This window comes from Homalodisca vitripennis, chromosome 4 (assembly GCF_021130785.1).
Source record: "Homalodisca vitripennis isolate AUS2020 chromosome 4, UT_GWSS_2.1, whole genome shotgun sequence".
Taxonomy (NCBI): Eukaryota; Metazoa; Arthropoda; class Insecta; order Hemiptera; family Cicadellidae; genus Homalodisca; species Homalodisca vitripennis.
Genome location: NC_060210.1, coordinates 122,481,656 through 122,506,095, shown reverse-complemented (window position 1 = coordinate 122,506,095; position 24,440 = coordinate 122,481,656). Strand labels below are relative to the sequence as shown.

General features: G+C 34.7%; 1 protein-coding gene across 1 annotated transcript in view; it reads left to right on the top strand.

Annotated features, from left to right (window-relative positions):
- The first annotated feature begins 11,556 nt into the window (after positions 1-11,556).
- The window catches only part of LOC124360069 (dystrophin, isoforms A/C/F/G/H-like), a 1,186,422-nt gene continuing 1,173,538 nt past the window's right edge, over positions 11,557-24,440 (top strand). The window contains exon 1 of the mRNA XM_046813341.1: positions 11,557-11,692. Coding sequence (XP_046669297.1) covers positions 11,572-11,692 — 121 coding nt within the window. The 5' untranslated portion in view covers positions 11,557-11,571. The remainder of the gene's footprint in view (positions 11,693-24,440) is intronic.

Genomic DNA, 24,440 nt, shown 5'->3' with positions numbered 1-24,440 from the left:
ACCAGTTTTACATCAAATAATTCATCTGATCCTTAAAAAAATAATGGTTTATATAGTGTTCGGAAATTGGCATTACAAACTTTTTCTTTTGGTGATAGTACTTTTCAAACACAAAATTTCCTGTGTGTCGTTTAGCCGCTAGTCTCCATTTTGTATTTTATTTGAGACAAATATCACTAGAGTACAGCTACAGATATCAAACTATACGGGTCTTTTTCGTTTAAGGGCCAGCACAAAAGACCCTAGCTTGCCTATTCAAAACTCAGATCACGCGATGCTTGCCCGCTGCGCAGCGCTTTGCGCTGTTTGCTCTTTTAGAAAAAAAAAATTAACTCGAGCTTGCAAAGTCCAAGCCCAGATCAACTCACCATGCTTACACACACAAAACTCAGACAGAACTTGACGCAGGTTTCATTACAGGCAAAAGCGGCGCGCGTTTATCACTGATAAGATAAGACGAATTTATACTAGAAGTAGTACCTGGACTACTGCCCTACGAACTAATAACACCAAAAAACGATTAAATGCACTGTCAGTCAGGTATAGTATGTTTGTAAGGTGCTGGCCCTTAAACGAAAAAGACCCAACTATACACATGGATTTTGAAAAATAAGAGGAAATATTAAAAAAATTGTGATTTGCTTTAATATCAACGAAATGGCGCATGTGAAACACGTTAAAGTTAAATAACAGGTAACCCAGTCTTGGTAAACAAATTTACAAGATACGAACTATTTTCCAGATTTTATTACAATTCCAACGATAATGTTTTCAACGAAATCCGTCAAAGCTTAAGCGAGCTACCACTCTAAGGCATACTTGCAAAGATCGGGAACAACAATCGTATAAAAACATCTAATGTCTTTCAATTTACAAAATGTTTTGTGTGCGTTTTGTTGTTGTTTTTTTTTTCAAATATGAATTTACCTATTCAAAAGAAAATCATATTTGTAAAATAAATTATGTTTTATAAAGCTGGTATGGTTAGCGATACTGAAAAGTCATTTGACAAGAAAAACGTATTTGTGACAAAGGTAAGCCAACACACCGTCACTTCTCACGTCGACTTTGCGCTTCCCAGTGCCATTGTACTGTCTGCTATCTCCATCACCACTCGTTTAGACCGTTTCATTTTGTCACTCCCTGTGATTATATGCTAGTGACGCTAACACATGAGCTGCTGACTGTGGAGTATTTAATATCCTTGCAAAAATATCCTCTATCATGTGTTATGTTTTATATAATACACTGCCAAACTGTTGTTGAGGAAAAGTGTCTCCTTTAACATGAACATTGTTATTTCACTAGAAATAATTTGTTTTCTGTGCAACGTATTGGCATCGTGAGATAAGTACACACAGTATAATCAAAATTTAAAAGAAACCTGAAACAATTTTGTTGTCCAGAGCAATCTACACAGTGAATGAATTTGCAAAACATAAAAATGTATAAATAGCTAAATTCAAAATTTACGATTAAAAGTTTATAAATTTTTACATTTTTTACCTTTAATTATTTTGATATTTTCAAGGTTATACTGATTTATACTTAATTTTATTTATTCGTTTATACAGTAGTCAGTGGTCTAATATACAATTATATTAGTGGAAATAAAGGTATAGTTTAAAAATGTGTTATTCACATTAACAACACAACTTAGTGTTGTTATATAGCAATAAAATTTTGTTATACAATTATTACAAACAGGGCCTATCTCTTCCAACAACTTATGATTTTGATCGCGGTCTATCATCGCAGGTCACTAAAACCTTTGATTGCACAAGTTACACAAGAGATAACTCACCCATTGCCATAAATTGAAGCGAGGCAAAAGTCAGCGCTTGCACTGCCATCTGTGAAGTGAGAGGTCAGTTACAGACAGCTTGAACGCCAATAAAAGTTACGTGGCGCAGCCCTAGTGTTGGAGATCAAAACTAGTAAACCCCGGTCCTCAGCATGAATGATGTATCTTCTGTGTAAAAAATATAGTCTAAGTTAAAACATAAACACTATTAAGTTTCAAAATAGTTACACACAGTATTTAAATGCAAGTTTAATCGTTGATTTGACCAATCGCCAGGTAAAAGTAGCCTACCTAATTATTCAACGTTTATTAAAATTAATGTTGTGTGATCGAAAAATAATTTATAGAAACACTTTTGAAGAATGGGCTATGCAACTCGGAGTAAGGTGTAAATGTCTATTGTGAGTCACTCCAAATACTTTTGGATCGATTCAAAATTGCATAGTCTTTGACCGTTTTGACAAACCAAAACACACCTCCAAGCTAAGCATAACAGTTATTGTTGCTATCACTCGTCACTCGTCGTAAATGCTTGGACTTTGTTGGAGGCAGTTATCTTGCGCTCTGATAAGGTGAGATAAGACCGTCGCTCTGCCAGTAGCGCGGGAGTGACTGCCGGTACCGCATCGTACGATGGCTCTCAGGCCTCTCCGCGTAGTCAGGGTGAAGTACGAGGCCGCTCGTAGACTGGTGGAGGAGCAGTGGCAGAGTAAGTCCAAAGCGATGTCGATACTTAAAGACCCAACTCTTTTCTTCCGTTTGTCATTTGAGTATCTCCGAATTTCAATAGAATTTCACTAAACAGACTTGAATTTTCCAATTGTCTACCAACAATTAGTAAAAAAACATAAAAAACTTCAAATTTATTTTTAGGAATTTTATTAGAGTTTAATGAGTAAAATAGAGTAAAAAAGAGAGAAACAAACGAAAACGTATACGTTGATATGCATTATTCACACTATCAATATATAATTTAATGACTAAAATTTTCTAAAAAAGTTAAACGTAAAAACTTCTTCAAAAATGTAAATTAACTAGTTTTATTTTTAGAATAGAGGTGTCCATAGGAAATAATACAATGTTAATCTTTTAACCATTAAAATCTAGCCTACTAACCAATTGTCTACTATCAATTAGTAAAAAATAACAGATAGTAAAATTTCAAATTTATTTTTTAGGAATTTTATTAGAGTTTAATAGTAATAAACAAACGAAAACGTATACGTTGATGTGCATTGTTCATACTATCAATAGCTAATTTAACATTTAAAGACTAAAGTCTTCTAGAAAAGTTAAGTTTAAAATCTTCAGAATGTAAATTAACTACTTTTATTTTTAGAATAGAAGTGTCCTCAGGAAGGTAAAAAATAATACAGTGTCAATCTTTTACTATTACACAGGGTGACAAATCATTGATGCGAGTATTTAAAAGTTCTCCTCTTTAAATATTTAAACGCACTCAAATTACTATTGCAATATTGAAATTTAATGTTGTGTACATTTTGAATACGACGTTTCTTAAAAAGCGTTCTAATACTAGTTATACACGTTTAATCTAAATCGTGGTTAAACTGCACTACCTGGATTTGTTAGTTATAATTTGGAATGTTCGACCAAATATGAGTGTTGTTCACTGGTTTGAAATACTGTTGTAATGTAAATAGAGGAAATCGTGGAGTTTAGAATTGCTAGAAAGGGCATATCTTTTTGACATTTCAAGACGCAATACCTACCATGACTACAGTAAGATCATCTCTCATCGGAAAACAAAGAGTAACTAAAACATAGTACGGTAATAATCGGTAACTAGTAATAGGAAAGGAAAATGTCGGGCAGTAGCTAAAGCGGAGTCGATAAGAGCGTCCCTTGGCCGACCGCCAATGTTTTGTTGTGTTTGTTAATACTTTGCTTCCGCCACATGAAACAAACATCTGTGTTTACTCATCTTATCTCAATTAAATTATGCTATAGGTCATTTTTATTTTCTGTAGTATTTTAAGTCTAGTGGTTCATCTTAAACTACGTGTAACAGCAAAGTTCCTCTTTGGGGGACAATTTATTACTTTAGTTGGCATGTGTGGGTGTATTCCGTAAAGGTTAGATTCCGTGGTTTGTCACAAAAACTGGAACTTTTTTCTAGGTAGCTAAGCGATTTGTTATTCGGTATCAGACCCTGTAGCATATGGATCTAGGTACATCACGGGGGACGTTTTAGGTCACTACCTTCAATGCGAGTTACCGCAAAAACGAGGGTGTGCCCTCCCAGTCTTATAAACTAGTGTCAACTTGATATGAACAAGGCTCGATTTTCTATAAGATAACAGTTCGGAAACTATAAATACTTTTGAGATTGCCGTAAAAGCTTTTATTGATTAGAATGTCAATTTTGTAGTCAAAATATGATACAAAAAGTGTTAATTTAACGATATTGAACCGATTAACAAACTGGATAAGACAAACAGAGAAAACATCAAATCTAATTATAATATTAAAAAAGACTTGAGTCACAATCCGTTCTGAGCTCTGACTGACTGATTCATCAACGCCCAACAAAACACAATGACAGATAGAATCTAAATCTTCTAAATAAGGTTATCTATGCCCTAGAGGCTCTTCCCCACTGGCCTCTAAAGTTGCGAAAATTCCCATAAGAAATGCATAGTAGTAAACACATGTTATTAATCGAAAGAATCTGTCAAAATGTAATCAACTATTCTAGATGTAAACATTACAATATGACAACACAATCATATGTTTAATTAATTTAAGTATCATTATAAACTTATCTCTTTACATTAGTCTTGGAAGCATAGAGTAAGCGTAAGTAAGTCCAAGACTTCTTATAATAACTTTTTATCGCTGTTGAGCGCAAAGGTTATCTAGACAATAAAATTAGAAGTGTTAATAAAAATATACTTCAACTGAAACGTTTAGCAAATATTAAGTGTGCAGTGTTCAGACATGGAACACGATGTTATTATCTAATTTTGCTAAAGATTTAAGACTGTTGTAAAACCCATCTTAGTTGCTTTTTGAACTAGGCTTCTTAGACCTGCGTATGTATTTTTTTTATTGGGACAGCAAAACAAATTTAACTACGGCACTAAAATATCTTAGACTGGGGATAAACCACTAGAGTTGAAAGTAGACGCTGTACAACCGAAGTAGGCTTATCAGATCTGTATATGTATATTTCTTGATCGGGGCAACTCAAACAACGCTGTAGGAGATATAATTTATTTAAAATAGAAATGATCATGCACAAAATCTATTCGCAATTTCGCTTAACGTCTGAAACTGTTAACCATAAACACTGCAATAATATGTGCGAGTATGCCTACTTCCGTTTCAAAATACTTTGACCTCTTTCATTTATTATATCATATTTATTTTAACAGCAAAGCTAAAGACATCGCTTTTAGAACTCCTCCACACTGGCCTAAATATTTTAATCATTACTGAAATATTTGTAGTCAATAAAACATCAAGAGTTATTGTTGAAAAATTCGAGTTATGTCACAGGTATGCGTAAAAACTCTTTTACACTGCGACTTCAGGACCCAAAAACACTGATTTAAGCTTAAAATTAAAAGGGATCAGGAGATTGGAATATATTTAAGTTATTATCGCCTATATAAGGAGCGTTTAGAATGTCATTTAATAAGAATATGTCCATGGTATATCTATTTTTCAACACGAAATTGCATGTGAAGCTGCGGGTAACTGCTAGTATTATATACAATTCACTTGTACGAAACCATTCTCGTGAATTAATTTCTTAACATGCCTGGAAGTAAGTCGCCTCGTAGAAGAAAGTGAATACAAAGAAGATGAAGAATAAGAGTTCATGAAGATGAAGATTATGATAACAATGTAAATTTAAAAAGGACACGCGTTTGATGATTGTAGTTAGAAGTAACATTTTCAAGAAATTAGGATTTTTTCCGGACATTCGCCATCGATCAGTGATACAAAAAATCTGTTATCTGATCACGTAAATATTGCCGTTGGTATTCATCGCATTGTTGAAGTAGCCAAAATTGAATATTCGTTGCTCATAAATATTTTAATATTCATTAAAAAGTTACTTAACAGACAGCTCTTTGTGAACCAAAGGTAGGCCTACAGCAATAACTTATAAATGTCGGAAGCCAATGCTGTATGTGTTATCGTAGCTCAAAGTAACAATGAGATCATGAGTTACATAACCAAGTCTATTTCCATACAACCTAGTTACTGCTATGGAAATACTACCTCCTGAACTGAGACCTACCTGCTGTCGAGAGTATAATATGACATGCAGTATGGTGATTTTTATTTGTGTATGTCAGAATTCGGTTTGTAAATTGTAATTCAACATAATATGATATATAATTATTAATTAATAAAACAAATAGTCTATATTATAATTATTGATTTAATTTTTTATAAATAATTATTAATTTAAATATAGGTAGTAATTGGAATTAATTATTAATACTTAAAAAAACTTCCAATTATAGTGATAATTAGGTACTTTTCGTGAAACAATAATAAACCTAGTTTTAAAATGAGATTTGGGTTAAAATGAGAACGTAATTACTTATTAATTGACTTTATGTTGACTATCATTGACTGCGGCAGACATCTTAGGTCGCGCTGTATCTTGAGACTACTGTGTTGAATATCATTGACAGCGGCAGACATCTTAGGGCGTGCTGTATCTTGAGACTACTGTGTTGAATATCATTGACTGCGGCAGACATCTTAGGTCGTGCTGTATCTTGAGACTACTGTGTTGAATATCATTGACGGCAGACATCCTAGGTCGTGCTGTATCTTGAGACTACTGTGTTGAATATTATTGACTGTGGCAGACATCTTAGGTCGTTCTGTATCTTGAGACTATTGTGGTGAATATCATTGACTGCGGCAGACATCTTAGGTCGTGCTGTATCTTGAGACTATTGTGTTGAATATTATTGACTGTGGCAGACATCTTAGGTCGTGCTGTATCTTGAGACTATTGTGTTGAATATTATTGACTGTGGCAGACATCTTAGGTCGTGCTGTATCTTGAGACTATTGTGTTGAATATTATTGACTGTGGCAGACATCTTAGGTCGTGCTGTATCTTAAGACTACTTTTTTGAATATCATTGACTGCGGCATACAAATTAGATCTTGCTGTATCTTGAGGCTACTGTGTTGAATATCATTGACTGCGGCAGACATCTTAGGTCGTGCTGTATCTTAAGACTACTTTTTTGAATATCATTGACTGCGGCATACAAATTAGATCTTGCTGTATCTTGAGGCTACTGTGTTGAATATCATTGACTGCGGCATACAAATTAGTTCTTGCTGCATCTTGAGGCTACTGTGTTGAATATCATTGACTGCGGCATACAAATTAGATCTTGCTGCATCTTGAGACTATTGTGTTGAATATCATTGACTGCAGCAGACATCTTAGGTCGTGCTGTATCTTAAGACTACTTTTTTGAATATCATTGACTGCGGCATACAAATTAGATCTTGCTGCATCTTGAGGCTACTGTGTTGAATATCATTGACTGCGGCATACAAATTAGATCTTGCTGCATCTTGAGGCTACTGTGTTGAATATCATTGACTGCGGCAGACATCTTAGGTCGTGCTATATCTTAAGACTACTTTTTTGAATATCATTGACTGCGGCATACAAATTAGATCTTGCTGCATCTTGATGCTACTGTGTTGAATATCATTGACTGCGGCAGATATTCTAGGTAATGCTGTATCTTGAGACTACTGTGTTGAATATCATTGACTGCGGCAGATATTCTAGGTAATGCTGTATCTTGAGGCTACTGTGTTGAATATCATTGACTGCGGCAGATATTCTAGGTAATGCTGTATCTTGAGGCTACTGTGTTGAATATCATTGACTGCGGCAGATATTCTAGGCAATGCTGTATCTTGAGGCTACTGTGTTGAATATCATTGACTGCGGCAGATATTCTAGGTAATGCTGTATCTTGAGACTACTGAAGATCACATAGTATTGTGCCACATAAAGGTGGTAACTACATAAACTTTAGCTGGACAGTTCGTGTACAGTAGTTTAACTACACTTATTTTAACTAGATAGTTATTGAAAAGTAGTTTAACTACAAGCATTATAGCTTGACAGTTATCGTACAGTAGTTTATATACACATATCAGAGCTGACAGTTATTATTATAGTACAGTAGTATACGTATGCACACATGGCACTTAGACTTCGCCAATTCCCATGAAGGAATAATATTCTGGTATACACTGTATTGTTGTTCCATTACAAATGATTGTGTGTAATACAATAAAAAAGTTACGTAGGTACGGTACAAGATTTAATGAATATTGTTTTCTTCTCATGAAAATTAAATGAAATACCCCATAATTCTGTAGGAAACTGACGGATTTTCAAGATTTTGGAATATGTTTTTGAGTACTTGGGTCGTTTAAAATATATTTAAAAAAAACCCATAATATGATCCGAATAAGAATAATACACAGATATAACGTAGTATTGAAGAAGTCTACAGAGCGTAACAATAGCTGTACTTGCCAATCCAAAGACATAACTTCATCAAATGTTTTACTATCGCGTGATAAAATGTCGCACTCGTATGATAATACTCAGTTTGTTTAGTGGTACAAACGTGTTTGTTCTGCGACAAGTCTACAGAACGTAACAATAGCTGTACTTACCAATCCAACGACATAACTTCATCAAATGTTTTACTATCGCGTGATAAAATGTCGCACTCGTATGATAATACTCAGTTTGTTTAATGGTACAAACGTGTTTGTTCTGCGACAAGTCTACAGAGCGTAACAATAGCTGTACTTACCAATCCAACGACATAACTTCATCAAATGTTTTACTATCGCGTGATAAAATGTCGCACTCGTATGATAATACTCAGTTTGTTTAGTGGTACAAACGTGTTTGTTCTGCGACAAGTCTACAGAGCGTAACAATAGCTGTACTTACCAATCCAACGACATAACTTCATCAAATATTTTACTATCGCGTGATAAAATGTCGCACTCGTATGATAATACTCAGTTTGTTTAGTGGTACAAACGTGTTTGTTCTGCGACAAGTCTACAGAGCGTAACAATAGCTGTAATTACCAATCCAACGACATAACTTCATCAAATGTTTTACTATCGCATGATAAAATGTCGCACTCGTATGATAATACTCAGTTTGTTTAGTGGTACAAACGTGTTTGTTCTGCGACTTTCTCGTTGCCATCATGGGTAACCAAAAGACCGGTGTATAAATGTAGAAAATTATTTTTTTACTTTTAATTTTGATTTTTTGGCTAAAAGATTAATAGAGTTCTTCCTTGATGTCAGACGGAGTCAAGTTTCAAGTTTTAGGACCTTTTTAATCATTGGTTTTGTAGATCTTATACTTTTGAAAATATCTATAACCTGTGGATTCCGTCATTATCTTGAAGTTTGTATGAAAAAGGGTTAATTTTGACAGTTTGTTTATCAGAGTGAATTCAGCGTTCACATTCTGGACAAACGTGACCAATCGCAATAAAAATGTGACGAGACGTGTGGTCAGTCGCGTTATCTGGCCCAAGGCCACGTACGTGTGGGTGGGGAGGGGAGGGGTAGGTCAGCTGTCGTATTATCGCCCAGATTAAGCGCATCACTGGTTGCTAATTAGTTTATTGATCAGCGGCTGAGTGGTCTGGCCGCAGACTGTCCCTGTATGGCCTCCTTGGTACACACAAGAATATTATTAATTACAGCTTAATTAAGTTTTACCGATTAAATGTATTACTTAGTCCTTCAAAGGTTCGGAGTTCCTCTATAAATTCGCACTAATGGCAGTGAGGACTGAGGGAAAGAGGAGAACTTGCAAAACGACGTTAAACCATCATTCTCTGTGATCTCTGTGAAGGACCAATGCTTATACGTGCGGATGAGCAAGTACCTTTTTTGTCTTTTGATGTAAGACGTCTGTCTATTCGGGTACATAAAGACAAAATATTTGATTTATGGAGAGCCAAAAAAGGTATTATAATTTATAAAACTAAAGTTAAGGAACCAAAAAGCTTTCTTCAAAGAGTAAAATGATAAAAATGATAAAAATTCTAATATTGCATTGCGTGAAATAAGTATCCAGTATTATAAATTGAATAATATAACAGGAAATTATGACCATTAGTACTTTTAATCTTGTTTTCTGTGTCTAAATTTAATTTCTATACAAAAATATTTGTTGTAAACGCGAGTCAAATATTAATGTACTATAACGTGAAGGTATTAATTTGCCTTTTTATAAGCACAATAATAATTCTTTGTTTAAAGTTTGTTATTGATAGAAGATTCGACAGGATAACAGGATTTCGGAAATTTGCCATCGTTAAATGTTACAAAAGGTATAACACAACATTTCGATGGTTGGAATCTATCCTCTTCGTCAGGTGGGGGTGGTATTAGTACATACAAAATTAACGACAAGAAAGAAGGAGAGAAGGTAAAGAAAATAGTCACACCATAGTGTTTCCTTTTGCTGTTCTTTGATTGTATTTCTTGTACTCGTGACTTTTGCTTGGGACTTGCATTATCTGCAGTGACAAAGCCTGGACTCTAAGCTGCTTTTGCGTATGGCTGACCCTTTACTTTCCCTTCTTCGTTCTGGTATTTATTTTTTTATGTAATACCTCTCCCACAGGATAGATTTCAACCATCGAAACGTCATGTTATACCTTTTGTAATATGTAACGGTGACAAATGTTCGAAATCCTGTTATCCTGTCACAATAATAAGTTGGTTCACAAACATTTCTTCACAATTTTTGTGCGTTACTTGAATTCTTACCATTCCGTTTCTGTAATAATTGAAGTCTCCCGCCGTATATAGCTTAAATATTGGAGGATCTTTTTTAGAAGATCTCCGCCATAATCCTATCCTAATCCTAAACAATTCTGAATTCTTGCACGAGTGTCTAAATGAATCTCTTAACTATACTGTTTGGCGACGTTACATTAGTTTTAGGTAGAGTAGGTTTATAAAAAAAATCTTCATAGTTCTTAAATCCGTGATTGTTTCATTATTATTACTACAATTTTTCATTAAAACACCTATTATGGTTGCGTGGTGTAGAAAGGATAATAAGATTGCGGATACTTGTCATCGTTATATGTTACAAACCTAGAGCACTACGTTTCGAGGATTGCAACCTGTCCTCTTCTTCAGGTGTCAAAATATTAATACATAAAGTTATGCATACACAAATTATTAAAACTAACCATTCTGTGGCGATGAACTCGCTAGAATCTAATCAGACAACAGAACGTTGTAAGTTTAAATATAAGCATATCCCTGTAAATCCTCCCATTAGAAAATGGCCCCAAATAATGTCACTGCAAGAACAGACCCACTACACAACACGTGTCACACGGTCCTGGGAAGACGAGAGACTGGAGAGAAAATTATTATTGGCACTTCTATGGTACAAGTTATGTATGGTACATTTGCTTCGTATAGTAGCGCTTCGTTTGAAACAAAGAGGCCAGAAAGACAATAGTCGGGGCGTAAGGGGTAAGGCAAGACGCCTTCGGCCTTACTACGTTTTTGTTCCGAATCTAACGATGTTGCTGGAGGACTTAACGCTGCAATTGTGCTCATTGTTATCCACACAGATAGAGTAGTTGGTATTGATATTTACAATGCAGTATAATCGGCTGGACTGTCGACCCGGTTATCAGAGGCTGCGATAAGGTCAAGGTGAGATGATAGAGAGAGACTCTCTGTCAGTAGTGCGGGAGTGCCTGGCGATACCGCATCGTACGATGGCTCTCAGGCCTATGCAGAACGAAGCCGCTCGTAGACTGGTGGAGGAGCAGTGGCAGAGTAAGTCTTGAGCGATGTTTGTACGTAACTATTAATTGTTTTCTACTAACGAGTAGTTCAGAATTTATCCATTATTCAACCGACTCCTAGTGAGTGTTGTCTTCCGACACTTTTAATAGAAAGTTGAAATTTGGTGATTACCAAATTAGCTTCTAAGTATGACTGCACATTTAAAATAGCAAGCACAGTAAATGAATGACCTCAGGATAAAATATTTCTCGAATTTAAATACATTTCAAAATATTTTTCTCGGAAAAACAAAAAAAATCTTTTGAATTGACTTTACAAAATTTAAAGAGTTGATTTAATTAGTCCAAAATTTAAATGTGATTCTGACTATGGAAATGTAGTAAAATGCGTGACTAAAAAAATACTGTCACCCGTTTAATATTGTGATAAAATATTTTAAAAGCCTGCGTGTAAAATATATATACAGGTTCCTAATCGATACGATTGATACCTAAAAGGGTACTATAAATAGGGGAAAATTTGCGTGGAAAGGTCTAAAAATATATTTGATTACGCTAATGCGTGTTACAGGTAATGGAACAAAACTTCTTATTTAGTTAATTTATTAGATCCATTTCATGCTTTATGGTTGCAGCTTCATTGATGAGATGAATTTTGATTTCACGCTTAAACGACTTTAAAGTTTTGAACTTTAGAAATGGAAAGCAAGTGCTTGATTCATTAATCCTTTCTAATAGAAATGAGATGTGTATAACAAAAAAATGTAATTTTTTTAGGTAAATTAAATTGTAGGCCTATTTAGTGACTGTCCAAGGAGATTTAAATAGCCTATCGTCTTATCAGTCGCAGACAGTAAATGAGAAAAGAATTCTTCGAAGGAGGAAGAGGTTGTGAAAAGAAATACTAGAAGCTGAGATGTAACGAGAATTGATCACTTAAAATAGAAAATAAATGTCCTGGTATCAAATTTTACCTGCTACATCAAGACATGCAAAAATCTGTATGATAGAGAGTCGATATTTAACATTATTATTGTTTTAAAGTATTATCGGCTGAACTAAAATTAAATTCTAAAACAATTCTATAATTTCGGTATGGAAATACACCGAGCTTTTGCACGGAAAAGTGTTTATGGTTGGTTATCCTCTGAAGTGAAAGATGGTGGATACATGGCTGAAACACAAAAATGTCGCTGATTTGTCAGAGGTCACCAAAAGGCACCAGCATGGAACACGTCAAAAGAACGTTTTCTTTTGACATGACGAACGTAGTTTTTGTTGAAAATTACATTATAACGTTTTCAAAAGACGTTAGTTCTTTTCTGTGTCATCTTTAGTTTTTATTTTACTTTGCAAGCTAACGTTGCTTCTGTAAATAAAACTTAGTAGGTACTAAGCTTGTTTATCAACAAAACACGTTTTGTTTTGCTTTCATAAAGACGTAAAATTATGTTGGACACAAATAAAACTATTCACTTACGATGAAAGGTTGGGGGTAGTCCTCTTATAATGTAGGTTTCATAATTTAAAGGAGTAAGATTCTTTCAAAAATGAATTATGAACTAAGGAGATATTTAAAAATAACATTCGACTGAAGAAAATTATATTATTTTTATATTGTATGCTATCTTTAGGAGAGGATGCTAAACGAATGTGACTTTAATTAAAAACTCCGACTTAACATTGGAGTATCACCTTCAGGTTTGACCTTCCTCTGACTAAACGTCTCGGTATTGGAAACTCTTAATTAAATACTATAAATTTATGGTTCACAATTAATGAATCTTGTTTTAAATTTTTTGTAATGTGCTGTTGAATCTTTGCAACAAATGTCCTCACACTGCGGTTTTACAGTGTCATTATATCGTCACATAAATCAAAACTAAACGTTTTGCAACAATCTTACATAATCTTCGCTACAACAGCAGTTTATTTACGCATTCATACTCGTAGGGAAACATAATTTACACTAGTGATTTTATGTATGTACGCAGAATTTATTCTACTATATCTCGCGTCAACAACCTTCCAGACTTTTAAATTTTGCACCAGCATTTTTTGTTTTTATGATCACAAACTTTACAGTCGATTCTATACAGGGACTGTCTAATAGACTTTACAGAAGACACCAAAACTGTGTATACTTACGTAAAACAAATCTTCTCACAGTATTACAATATTATAATATCTCAATAAAATAAACAAAGTATCAGCTGCTACTAACTATTATTGTTATAAAACGTTCATGCTCTCAGCTTTCCAATAATACCAACATATCTTTTTCCCAAACTCAGATACCTTTTTAACGTTGTGGCGAAAAGTGACGCATCCTTTGTCAAAATGGAAAAGTTGTTTTCCTCCCTTAAAATGTAAAAACATTAGAAGCGAAACATAAGATTAATATCAAGAATAAGAACCGGAGAACCACTTCAGGCTATCTTATAGTAAAATCGTTTGAGCTGCCAACCCTATCCTACCAACAAACACAAGAAAACTATTGAATACAAAAATAAGTAGAACATTCTGTAAATGTTTTATTTGATATAATACTAAAAAAATACGAATATAAATTTGTATTCCTCTGACAAGTTAGTGATGGACGAACTGCCTACGAATAGTATGACTACTACAAATATACACTTGTGCGTAGGGGTTACCGTGAAAGTGTTGCAGGCGCAAATTTCTATTAGTTTGGTCAGTTGTTCAAGCTGTTCATTTCCATATAGCCATGGTTAAAACAAAAATTGGCCCTATTTTTTGTTATCTTTTACTTAAAACATTTCAAATTTGATAAATTTTTTAAATAAACCAAACCATAGTAATAATAAATATTTAATGGTGTTGAGGCGGGCCCCCACCAAGAAATAGTTCTCATCCTTTCCAACAGGCACCGCCACTATCGTAAGAATACTAGGAATCCAGTTGATGTTGATTCGTTGCCTTGACTTCAGTATTCAGTGCCGGAAGGTTGGTAAAATCGGTCGTATTTTTCTGTCTGTATATCGTTTTCGGTCTGCGTCGCGTCGTGCGTTTAGTTCGTTATTCGGTTTCGGTATTGATTTAAAATTTGTGATGAGGTTAAAATAATATTCGCGCCCGTTTCGCGTGTTTGTGTTCAGTTTAAAGTGTTGTGGTTGTGCAGTTTGGTGTCGTCTTCTTCACATCACCTGTTGACTCGCCTTGCGCTGTCTGCTTGTTGCCAATCCCACTTACCTGCTGCACGAATTACTCTAGAATGGAGATTGTTTACATCGGTGAGAAGACTGATTCTAAATATTAGTGTAGTTTTATTCTGCTGTTGCAGTATAAGTAACATTGAATCTCGAATGGAAAAGTTACATTTGATTATGGAATAACTCTCAAGTTGAATTGGTGCAATTCTTAAAAAAATGTTTAATTACAAACCGTATAAAATAATTTTTTCTATAATTTCTAAGTCATTTTTTATTTTTGATTCGTAATAGTACCTGAAAAGTTGGAAATCATTTAATCACGAAACTACTTAATACTGTATAAGTTAGGCTAAAATCCTTAACATAAAACCAAGTAATTACATTTAAAAGTGCATCAATGTAACCGTTATTTCTCTTCATTGTAATTTTAAATAGAAATGTCCAGATTTTATCAGCTTACGTTATCTATCTTTAGTCATACAATTCTATTAGAGGTTATGTATACCTTAAATTCTAATGCAATAGTACAAATCCCCTAATCAAATTACGATTTTCCAAATTCTATGAAATAATTTCCCAAAAAGAGTTTAGAACGTTAAAAATATAGAATAAACTTAAGGTAGAATATATTTTCCGTATACATTTTGAAAGTGTGATTGTAGGCTAGAATGGATTTGGAGTTTGGAAATATGAATGTTGAATGAATAATTACTATCGATGTTTGAAATAATTTTTATATTGAATATTATGACAGTGTGTTGCGACTTGTTTAGGTTACCCTAAATGTAAAACCTTTTTACAGCAACAGCTCGTGTTTATAGCGAAAAATATTCTATTCCAAAATTAAAAAGTACTTCTGTTCTACTTTATTATTTCAATAATGATTTGCGCAAAACGTTTTGTCTACGATTAGCTGTAAGAATGAGCAGTGATAGTGTTTCTTGTGAATTGCGAGAGTTTAAACTTAACTTATCACGTAACGATTATCAGGCAGTAAATAAAAGGAACTAGTTTTAATGCCCTCTTCCGCATAACTAAACTACTAAAGAGAATGCCTGAAGATAGTCACTACATGCATAAAAACGATAGGAACTCAAGAATGTTATTTACAAGTACTGCGATGAACTTTATTCAATATTAACCAACTAAATTGGCAGTGTATTTGGTACATTTGGTAATTTTTATGTAGTACTTATATACTGCACGTAAATAACTGAAGTATAGTTATGATGTTTAAAATTGGTGGGAAATTTAAAAAGTCGCCTATATTTTAGTTTAATGTGAATTCTCGTTATAATACAATTTGTTTAAATACTTAATGTTAACCTATATAGCACACCCTATTTAATTTAATATAATTTTATTATTTCAGTCTATGCTAAATATGTAGGCTAATCAGTACGATTTGGATCATCGTTGTAAGAAGCCCAAGCAAGATTAGGGGGTTTTCAAACGTGTCATCAAATCCGTTACCGTTTACTAGTCGTTCGTCATCCAAGACCAAAATGAATCAGATTTGGATCAAAATAGAGTGGATTGCTAAGCTTCCAGGAGATAGGTTTTAAAGCAGGCCAGATACAGTAACTGATATCAGTTTCTTTGGGACCGGAAAAAAATCCCCTCCCCCCCCCCGTTAAAACTAATTTGCGAGTTTTTGCGGAAATTGTTGTACCAAAAGGTGACAAAAAGATTAAATTCGTAGTTGTTTTGAAATATATTTTTATTTAATTTCAAGCTTTTTGAAATAAAATAAACTATTTTTTTAATTAGCTTACGATGACAAAATTATTACTGCTTTGCAAACTAAACAATACATTGTACACAAACTGTTCTTGCTTTATCTGATAAAATAGTTTTGCACATCGTAATTTAAAAATCTGTAGAATTTTCCTTAGAATCTGTAGAATAATCACTCAGGTGGTGACAAATCAAATTTTCTATCACATGTTATATATGTTAAATGTTACATTTTCAGTGCCTGGGGTATTATGATAATACTTATTTAAATAAACTATGCGCCAAATTAAACGGCGAAACATCCTGGATAATCTGATATGGCATTGAATGATACATTTTGATTAAGGAGGAGACTACAAAAAAGATTAAAACGACTAGTACTAGTCTTGTGTTACTACCAGGGTTAAGAATGTGTTTCCCGATGTATAAGTTTGGGCTGTGATAGTTGTTGACGAAATGGTAATTAGAGATGAGAACAGACTATGGCGGATTCGATTTCATGGGTTCCTAGAAAAAAATGCGATCCGCTGCTCCGTAAAAACTGATTTATGGCTTTTGTGAAACAAATGCAATCTCTTGAAATCTTTTACGAATGATTGCTACAAATTTAATAAATACTAACAGTTACATACTCATAGTGTTCGTTCATAAATTTTTTTAATTTGTTTTAGGTTAATTTTACATTTAAATTGTGTTTAAGGAATAATTAAGAAAATCAAATTTTACACACGAATTATGACACATATCAGCTGATGGTCTTAGAATAAATCAAGTTAGTAAAACAACTGTGGCCAGGGGCGTACCTAACAGGGCCAGATGGGGCTCGCTCAAAGAACGAAAAGAAGAGGGGCCCAAGGGGAATTATAAATATCTGATGGTATATTACACTTTCCAAAACACCATATTGGTCCTTTTACCCACTCGACTTTAGGTCGCAATTCTCTCCAGTGTTCCCCTCTCTTCTATCACTGTAACTAATTAACTGTACATTAAGCCCTATATTGTGTAAATCACTATCCACCGTAAATTACTGTAATTTATTACGTGTTTAATGATGTTTATTTTCGTTATCTGTAAAGTTCTTAACAATGTTTTCCAATGATTGTTATTCTTTCTGCTGAGATAAAATGAATTTTTCGCCCTAGGGAGGAAAGTAAATATGTAAGTTACTGCTTGTTTGAGAAAGTAAATAACTAAATTGCACATCAGCAGTCGGGGGAATACATTATACCTGCTTTCAATATTATTACTTACAGATTCTATGACGAAAGTAAATGGCATTACTCAGTTAATTAATATCAGTCATATGCCAAGTATATTAAAGGTATTAGTTATAGCATTCCAAGTAGGGTGAATGATTTTAAATTTCTCTGTTGGTCTATTCAACCAACGTAGGACCTTCCAGGTTACCCTTTGTAGAATCTTCTCTGCACTCTGTATAGTTGCTAATAATTCTATGTATTTCCTGTCTCTACAGTAGACAACAGTGGTGTACTCAAGATCGGTTCGGATCAGGGATGGGGTAACATACATGTACGAATCATACAAGGATCTTTGTTGTTAAAACAGATTTGGCGATCCATATCATAAGATCCATGTTCTAAGCTTTCTAAATCCAAGTCTTTCTTAACTTTCGAAACAAAACATTACTTACTTTCCGAAGCAGTTTAACTTGCATTTATGAGAAACATGTGAGGTCCTACACGATGTGCTATCTCTTAATCCTACTATCCGTAATTGGCTGAGCGTTAGCGAAACCTATCATTTGAGGAGCAATATAAAATATCATTTATGTTTGCACGTACGATATCTCGAAAAGAAACATCAAGTTTGATCATTGTAAATGTCACTTCATGTGAATGAGCGGTAGCGAAGCCTATAAGGTAGAGTGATATCTGTAGAATAAACTTGAAAATTTTTATATTTTGCTTAGCTATCTCTAAAGGTTCTGGCGGAATTCCTCTTCCTTTTTCATATCTATCTGCCGCTGTGTCTGTTTCCGCTGGATAATCTCAAGAACTACTAGAGTTATGAACTTGAAATATTGCATACATGTAACTTCACTTCTACATAGGCAACGTAGGCTCGTTTTATAATGGGCATGTGGTTGACGTTTACATACACAAACTATCCGCAGAATGTCTCGAAAACGACTTTATATATATAACTTCATTACTACATAGACAAGAATGAGTTCGAGGAAGGTAAGTGTCTATCCATGAGATTTGATGGAAGTCATTGAAGTCTATCACTCAGTACGCTGGCTGATTTTCCTTTTCTGTCTGCCTGGGGGCTGTAAAATTCTTTCCGGTCTGATTGTCTGTCAGTCTGTCTGCAGAACATATCGAGGATGAAATGAGATGTAGACTTGAGCGAGCACGTAGTATGGTTTACTCTTACCGTCTCCCACAAAAAGAACGAATGATTTGTTTTACTAGTAAAGTAAACTACCTCAATTTTGTTCAAGGTTTAAGGTAATGTGGTTGATATAATTAGTCCACCCTTCAGCAGAATGAATGGATGATCGAAAAATTAAATGGTCTGTTACAACTACTGTCAGAAGAGAGATCTTCTTATCGTCAGCATAAAACTAGACGTTGAAATTTAGGGTAGGATGTTATGTTTTTAATAAACAACAAGAGTATCAGACGCTCAATTTGGGTCATTGAGATGCTCCTGAATTGGAAACGAGACTAACGTGCCCCATCAAATTTTATCTAAATGCCCTTTATGAAAGGTAGGATTTGATCTAGCGAAAATCAACTGGTCGGAAGCTATCCAAAAATAGGTGATTGAGAAACTTATCAAGTACGCTTCTGAATTCGAGGACCGGTAGTGTTAATCAAACTGATCTCATTTCCCAACCGCAGGAGCCAACAGCTGTTGCTAAGAATGAAAAGTTTCAGCTTTCGAACGATCTCTAGTGACGTGGAGTGATAAGGTAGCAAAATTCAAAAGAAGAAACCCTGTTAAACCTATCAAATATCTTTGAAACGATCCTTGCAAAGAAGTCTAAAATTGGATAGAGTCCTGGTGCCTATTTTGAAGTGGTGGAACGATCGCTGTTTTCCACGTGGTGGAGCATTGTGCACTTTGTGACATCGGCTATACTTGTGGTAACGAGATTAGCACAGGTATTAATCGCACAAGTTTTTAGATTTTTGACGGCAGGCTGATGCACACTGGCCGGCCTCGTGCAGACTGCCAAGAGGCACAATGGTGGACTGAGCATGTTCGCTAGCGCGTGTGCTGCTGACGCTCCGCATTCTTGTACGTTTCGCTAGTAGTTCGAAACCTCAGCACAAAATTAATTACTAGCATTTTTTTGAATTGTTACTTTTGATTTATGTGGCTGCAAATTTAATAGCATTTCGGTACTTCAGTGAACAATTCCTGAACTAGTAGTGTGCACAATTTCAAGACTAGTGGTATGTTTAGAATCCATTGTGTGTTTTTTTGAATTCGATTAACAGCATCGGAAGGAACAAGTAAATAAAGAGATTTCGACCAAAATAAAATAATTAATGACAAAACACCTTTAATCATCGGAGGATATACAATTCCACTGCCCTCTCTGAGCATTGGCACTTACCTGGACGTTGTTAAAAAACGTTTGCCCCCAGGGAGGATGGAACAAAATTTTTACTTTTATTTTCTCTTCACTGATTTTTCACAGTTTGTGATATATCATTGGTTAAATTTCTTTATATAGCCCTTTTGACTCAATTTCTATTGACACCTTCACTCATTATATTTTTTCACTTGCTTTACATTAATACGAGTACAAGATTAAATAAAGAAACGCGCTGAAATGAACACAACCGATCACACAATTGTCTTCTTCTGGTACATATCCAATGAATTTTTTCCAACCTTCCAACGGAAAAATCGTTATCAAAAAATGGCTTACATAAATAAACAATTTTAGTTTGTTATAAACATTTAAAAAATTGTAAGATATACCGAACTTGTATCAATGAGCTAGGGAAGGCGTATACAGGCTTTTGAGAGTAATAAATAATTTAAAATTTCTTTACTAAACGTATTTTGTATATATACTGAATGGTAAATTTTCAGTTAAGCAACGTAATTAAGAAGCTTCCATCATTGTCATTTCATCACTAGATTACTTACGCCATTGTAATGGGATTCAGTAATCACCTATAGCTCTAGTTTAGCCTGCGAATAAACGATCAAACAACCACGATCTTGGTTTCGTTTATGTAATAATTGTAAATTCAAACCATCTTTGAATGGCTGCCATTTCCGGCTCGGTGGTCCGTTTGAGGTCGGGTTTGCGGCTTTGTACTCTAGTCTACTAATAAAGACCTTTAACTTGATGAGTACCAACCTACGCTTACTTTTAAAATTTTCTTCTGCCTCCAAATGGGCCGTCGTACCCATGAGGAAGTAGCGGTTAACTGGATATGTGTTGAATTAGATTTTCCTCCAAATGGGCCGTCGTACCCATGAGGAAGTAGCGGTTAACTGGATATGTGTTGAATTAGATTTTTTTTAGTGAGTCAGTAGCTCCGAATCTTGTAGCTCTTAAACAGTTTTAATTAAAGTATCTTAAACAAAATCTCTTTCAAAGTAAATGCTGCGTGAAGAATGATGATCTACACACCTTATCTCTGCTCTGAACTGCTAGAACGTGCACTCTCGCCGCTCGCCCAGCGTCACCGCTGCCGGACCACAGGTTAACAAAGCGCCGTGTCAACCGTGCCGTGCCGGATTGTCTCGCACTATTTGTTGTAAGGTGCACCGTTACCGCCTAACAAAGCGCCGTGGTGGAGCGTGGCCTGGGCGTACATGAGCCGAGACTCCGCTCCGCTGCTACCGATGACTGATGAGACATGCATAATTGTGAAAGTCCTTGCAAGATCACTCCAACAACTAGAGTAATTGCGAAGATGAATTGTATGCATGCAGAGAGAAATCAATTATCTCCTGTTCTATGGTGACAGGAAGTGCTAACGACGATTTAATTCGGAAGGTAAAATAAATGAATGCAGCCGAGCAGACGGTGCCATATACTAATTCCAAAATCATTACTTAACTTTTGTGGTGCGATCACAGGTACAGATAAGTAATAAAAGGGTGGCTGACTTTTCAGTGGAACAATTACCTTTGGTGAAATCTATCAACAAAAGTGTTCAAAAAAGAAAATTTGACATGAAGAGTAAAATAGTTTATACACATCACGTAGCAAGGGCTGATTCAATGCGAATGTTGAGTTTAGCTCCAGTTCACCTTCCTCTTAGTGCAGCATTTGAAATCTGATACTGTTTCAAACAGGACTCCTGAAATCTGAAGGCATGTTCGTCTGAAGAGATCCAAAAAAGTCGGTGACGAAGAAGGACTCAAAATAAACTCTTTACGTCGTTTCAACATCAGAAACACATATACTACAAAAAATAACGTAGTTATTATCATTGCCTCATAAGGTGCACAATTCTTTTTTTAGCAATTCTAAGATTTGTTTAATGGCATTTTTCAAGTAACTTAGTATAGCAAATGACCTTGACTTTTCAAAAAATATGCGTGACATGTTTAAGAAGGTAGACAGTGAGGTAGAGCCGAGTAGATAATTCTAAAGATAGCAAATTGCAGTTTTCATTATACAGAATTGGAACTTAATTATTTTGGATAAAGACGAAAAAGAAGTGGGAGAGAGGGGGTATTTCAGGAAGACTGTTATTTCTTTATCAAGATTGTACTGTTATAAAGTTTTATCCGTATTTACTAACGTTTCACCTTTATGGGTTTCGGTTTTATACATCTTAATAGGCGCGTAGAACTTTTGAGTTAAACAAATGCTTTACATAAAATTGTTATGCCATCAACACGTGTATACAGTAGTAGCCACTTAAAACTTTTAGCTACTATTCTAGTAAATTTTAAAATAATTCCGAATTTGTAATTTCATTATTCATGAATGGTGATTATTTCCCTTTTAATGGAGGCGAGCGGAGTCAATGCAAATATCTTAAAGGAAGTGCTTGGTTTGTTAAGTTTAAAAAAATATACCAAAACTGTATATATTGTTACTGTATCTCTGCAACATTTTTATGGGAACAGTGTACAAATATCATTTAGTGACCTGTCCTAAACACAAATGCAGAGGTTTAATTTTATAAGTTGAAATGAAAAGGATACAACAAACATCCTGTGGTTATCAGCACACTGGCTGTGACGATTTCCTGTAGGAAGCACTCACTATCAGCAGCGACCACGTGACAACTGCTCAGCTGACCACAACACAGTTGTAAGCTGATAATGCACGGACACACGTCACCACTCCCGGACTGTATCATCAGTATGCACGCGTGGTACTACAGCTCTATTCACTCCTTATTTAGATAGCGCCATCACTGCTGCTATTGAGTTCAGACCTCACGTCCATCCAACTGACCACTGCGCAGTAGTTACAATGAGTTAGTGATCACATCGAGGTTACCGGTGGATCACTGATAGCGTGAACATTGTTCACTTGTAGTCAAATAGAAATACTATCGACTTAAGGAATCAATCGATGTTCCGTCCTAAGCAAAAATGAAATATCGATGGTCTATAATTATATATTACTTATAGGCTCTTCTGGACATTTGTTACATCTACACCTACAGTATTATATGGCATTCTGTACATTGATAATTGTGCAAGGGCTATATTGAGCATTGTGGCGATCTGGACAAGCTATAATAGAAAACCTGTTTCTTGAGATGGGCAATTAGTCGTTTTCATTGTTCTATGATGTTTCACATTTCAATGCGTGACCGTTATAATTTATTCTACTTCTGTTGTTAGCTTGACTATTTATTTTGTTGATTTGTTTACGTTGTTATTATTCATACATATTTATTTTTCGTTATATTTGTTTCATTGTTTATATAGTTAATGGTTTACATTTGTTATTCTTTATAAATATCTATTTGTTTTGTTTATACTTACATTTTTTTAATTTCTTGTTTCTTTGCTTGGTTTTTTATATTGTTAATTGTTACTCTGTCAAATTTTGAGTTTTTAGTTTCTTGTTATTTGCTCGCATATTAAATGTTGTAGTTATTGCTAGCTTTCTTTTCATGAACTTTATTATATGATTGTTCTCCACTCATTAATGTATTAGGTATATATTAATTAAGAATATTTATAATTTTTTATTCACTCTGTTGGCCATCTGTGTTTGTTTTTTGTAATAGTGTAAAGTGGCGTATGTCGTTGGTGAATAGATAAATAAATATCCTTCGTATCCGGGGATCAGTACTATGCGAAACCAACTCTGGATGCTATGTCAGCGTTGTGTACAGTCTTATCTATTACAAATAGCATATCCTCCACTGTTGAGAAGGGGGGGGGGTTAGGAACAAAGAGATTTTCTAATGCTTGTACGTCAGCATGTTTCTTCTAACGCATAAGTTATGGTGGCCATTACTGTAACTTCATTGACACCGGAAACCCGTGTACGGGAGCGTTACACAGTTGCACGGTATCAAACCTCTCCAGACAACAACGCAGTTCGCATGCCCTATATAAGGAACAAAATAAAGTACTTTGACAAATCAACTCAAAGCATAGTTGATCCATTCGTATTTAAGTTCTCTATCAGCGACAGAGACTTGCCTATGGCCCAGGATTCTAACTGAACAAGAGAACACTGTTCAGGTTTTTGAAGAATTAGGAGTTCCAAATGGGTTTCAATAATATATATCAAGGCTATGCGCTAGGGATTCAACAATGTTTGAATTGGCAGCTGGGAGACTGCAATGTTCGCATTGTTGTGAATGATGTTTTGATGATGTGAATGTAGGATTTAGAACTAGTGAGACTTTTCCATTAGGTTTGATAAATTTTTCGCATTTTAGGGAA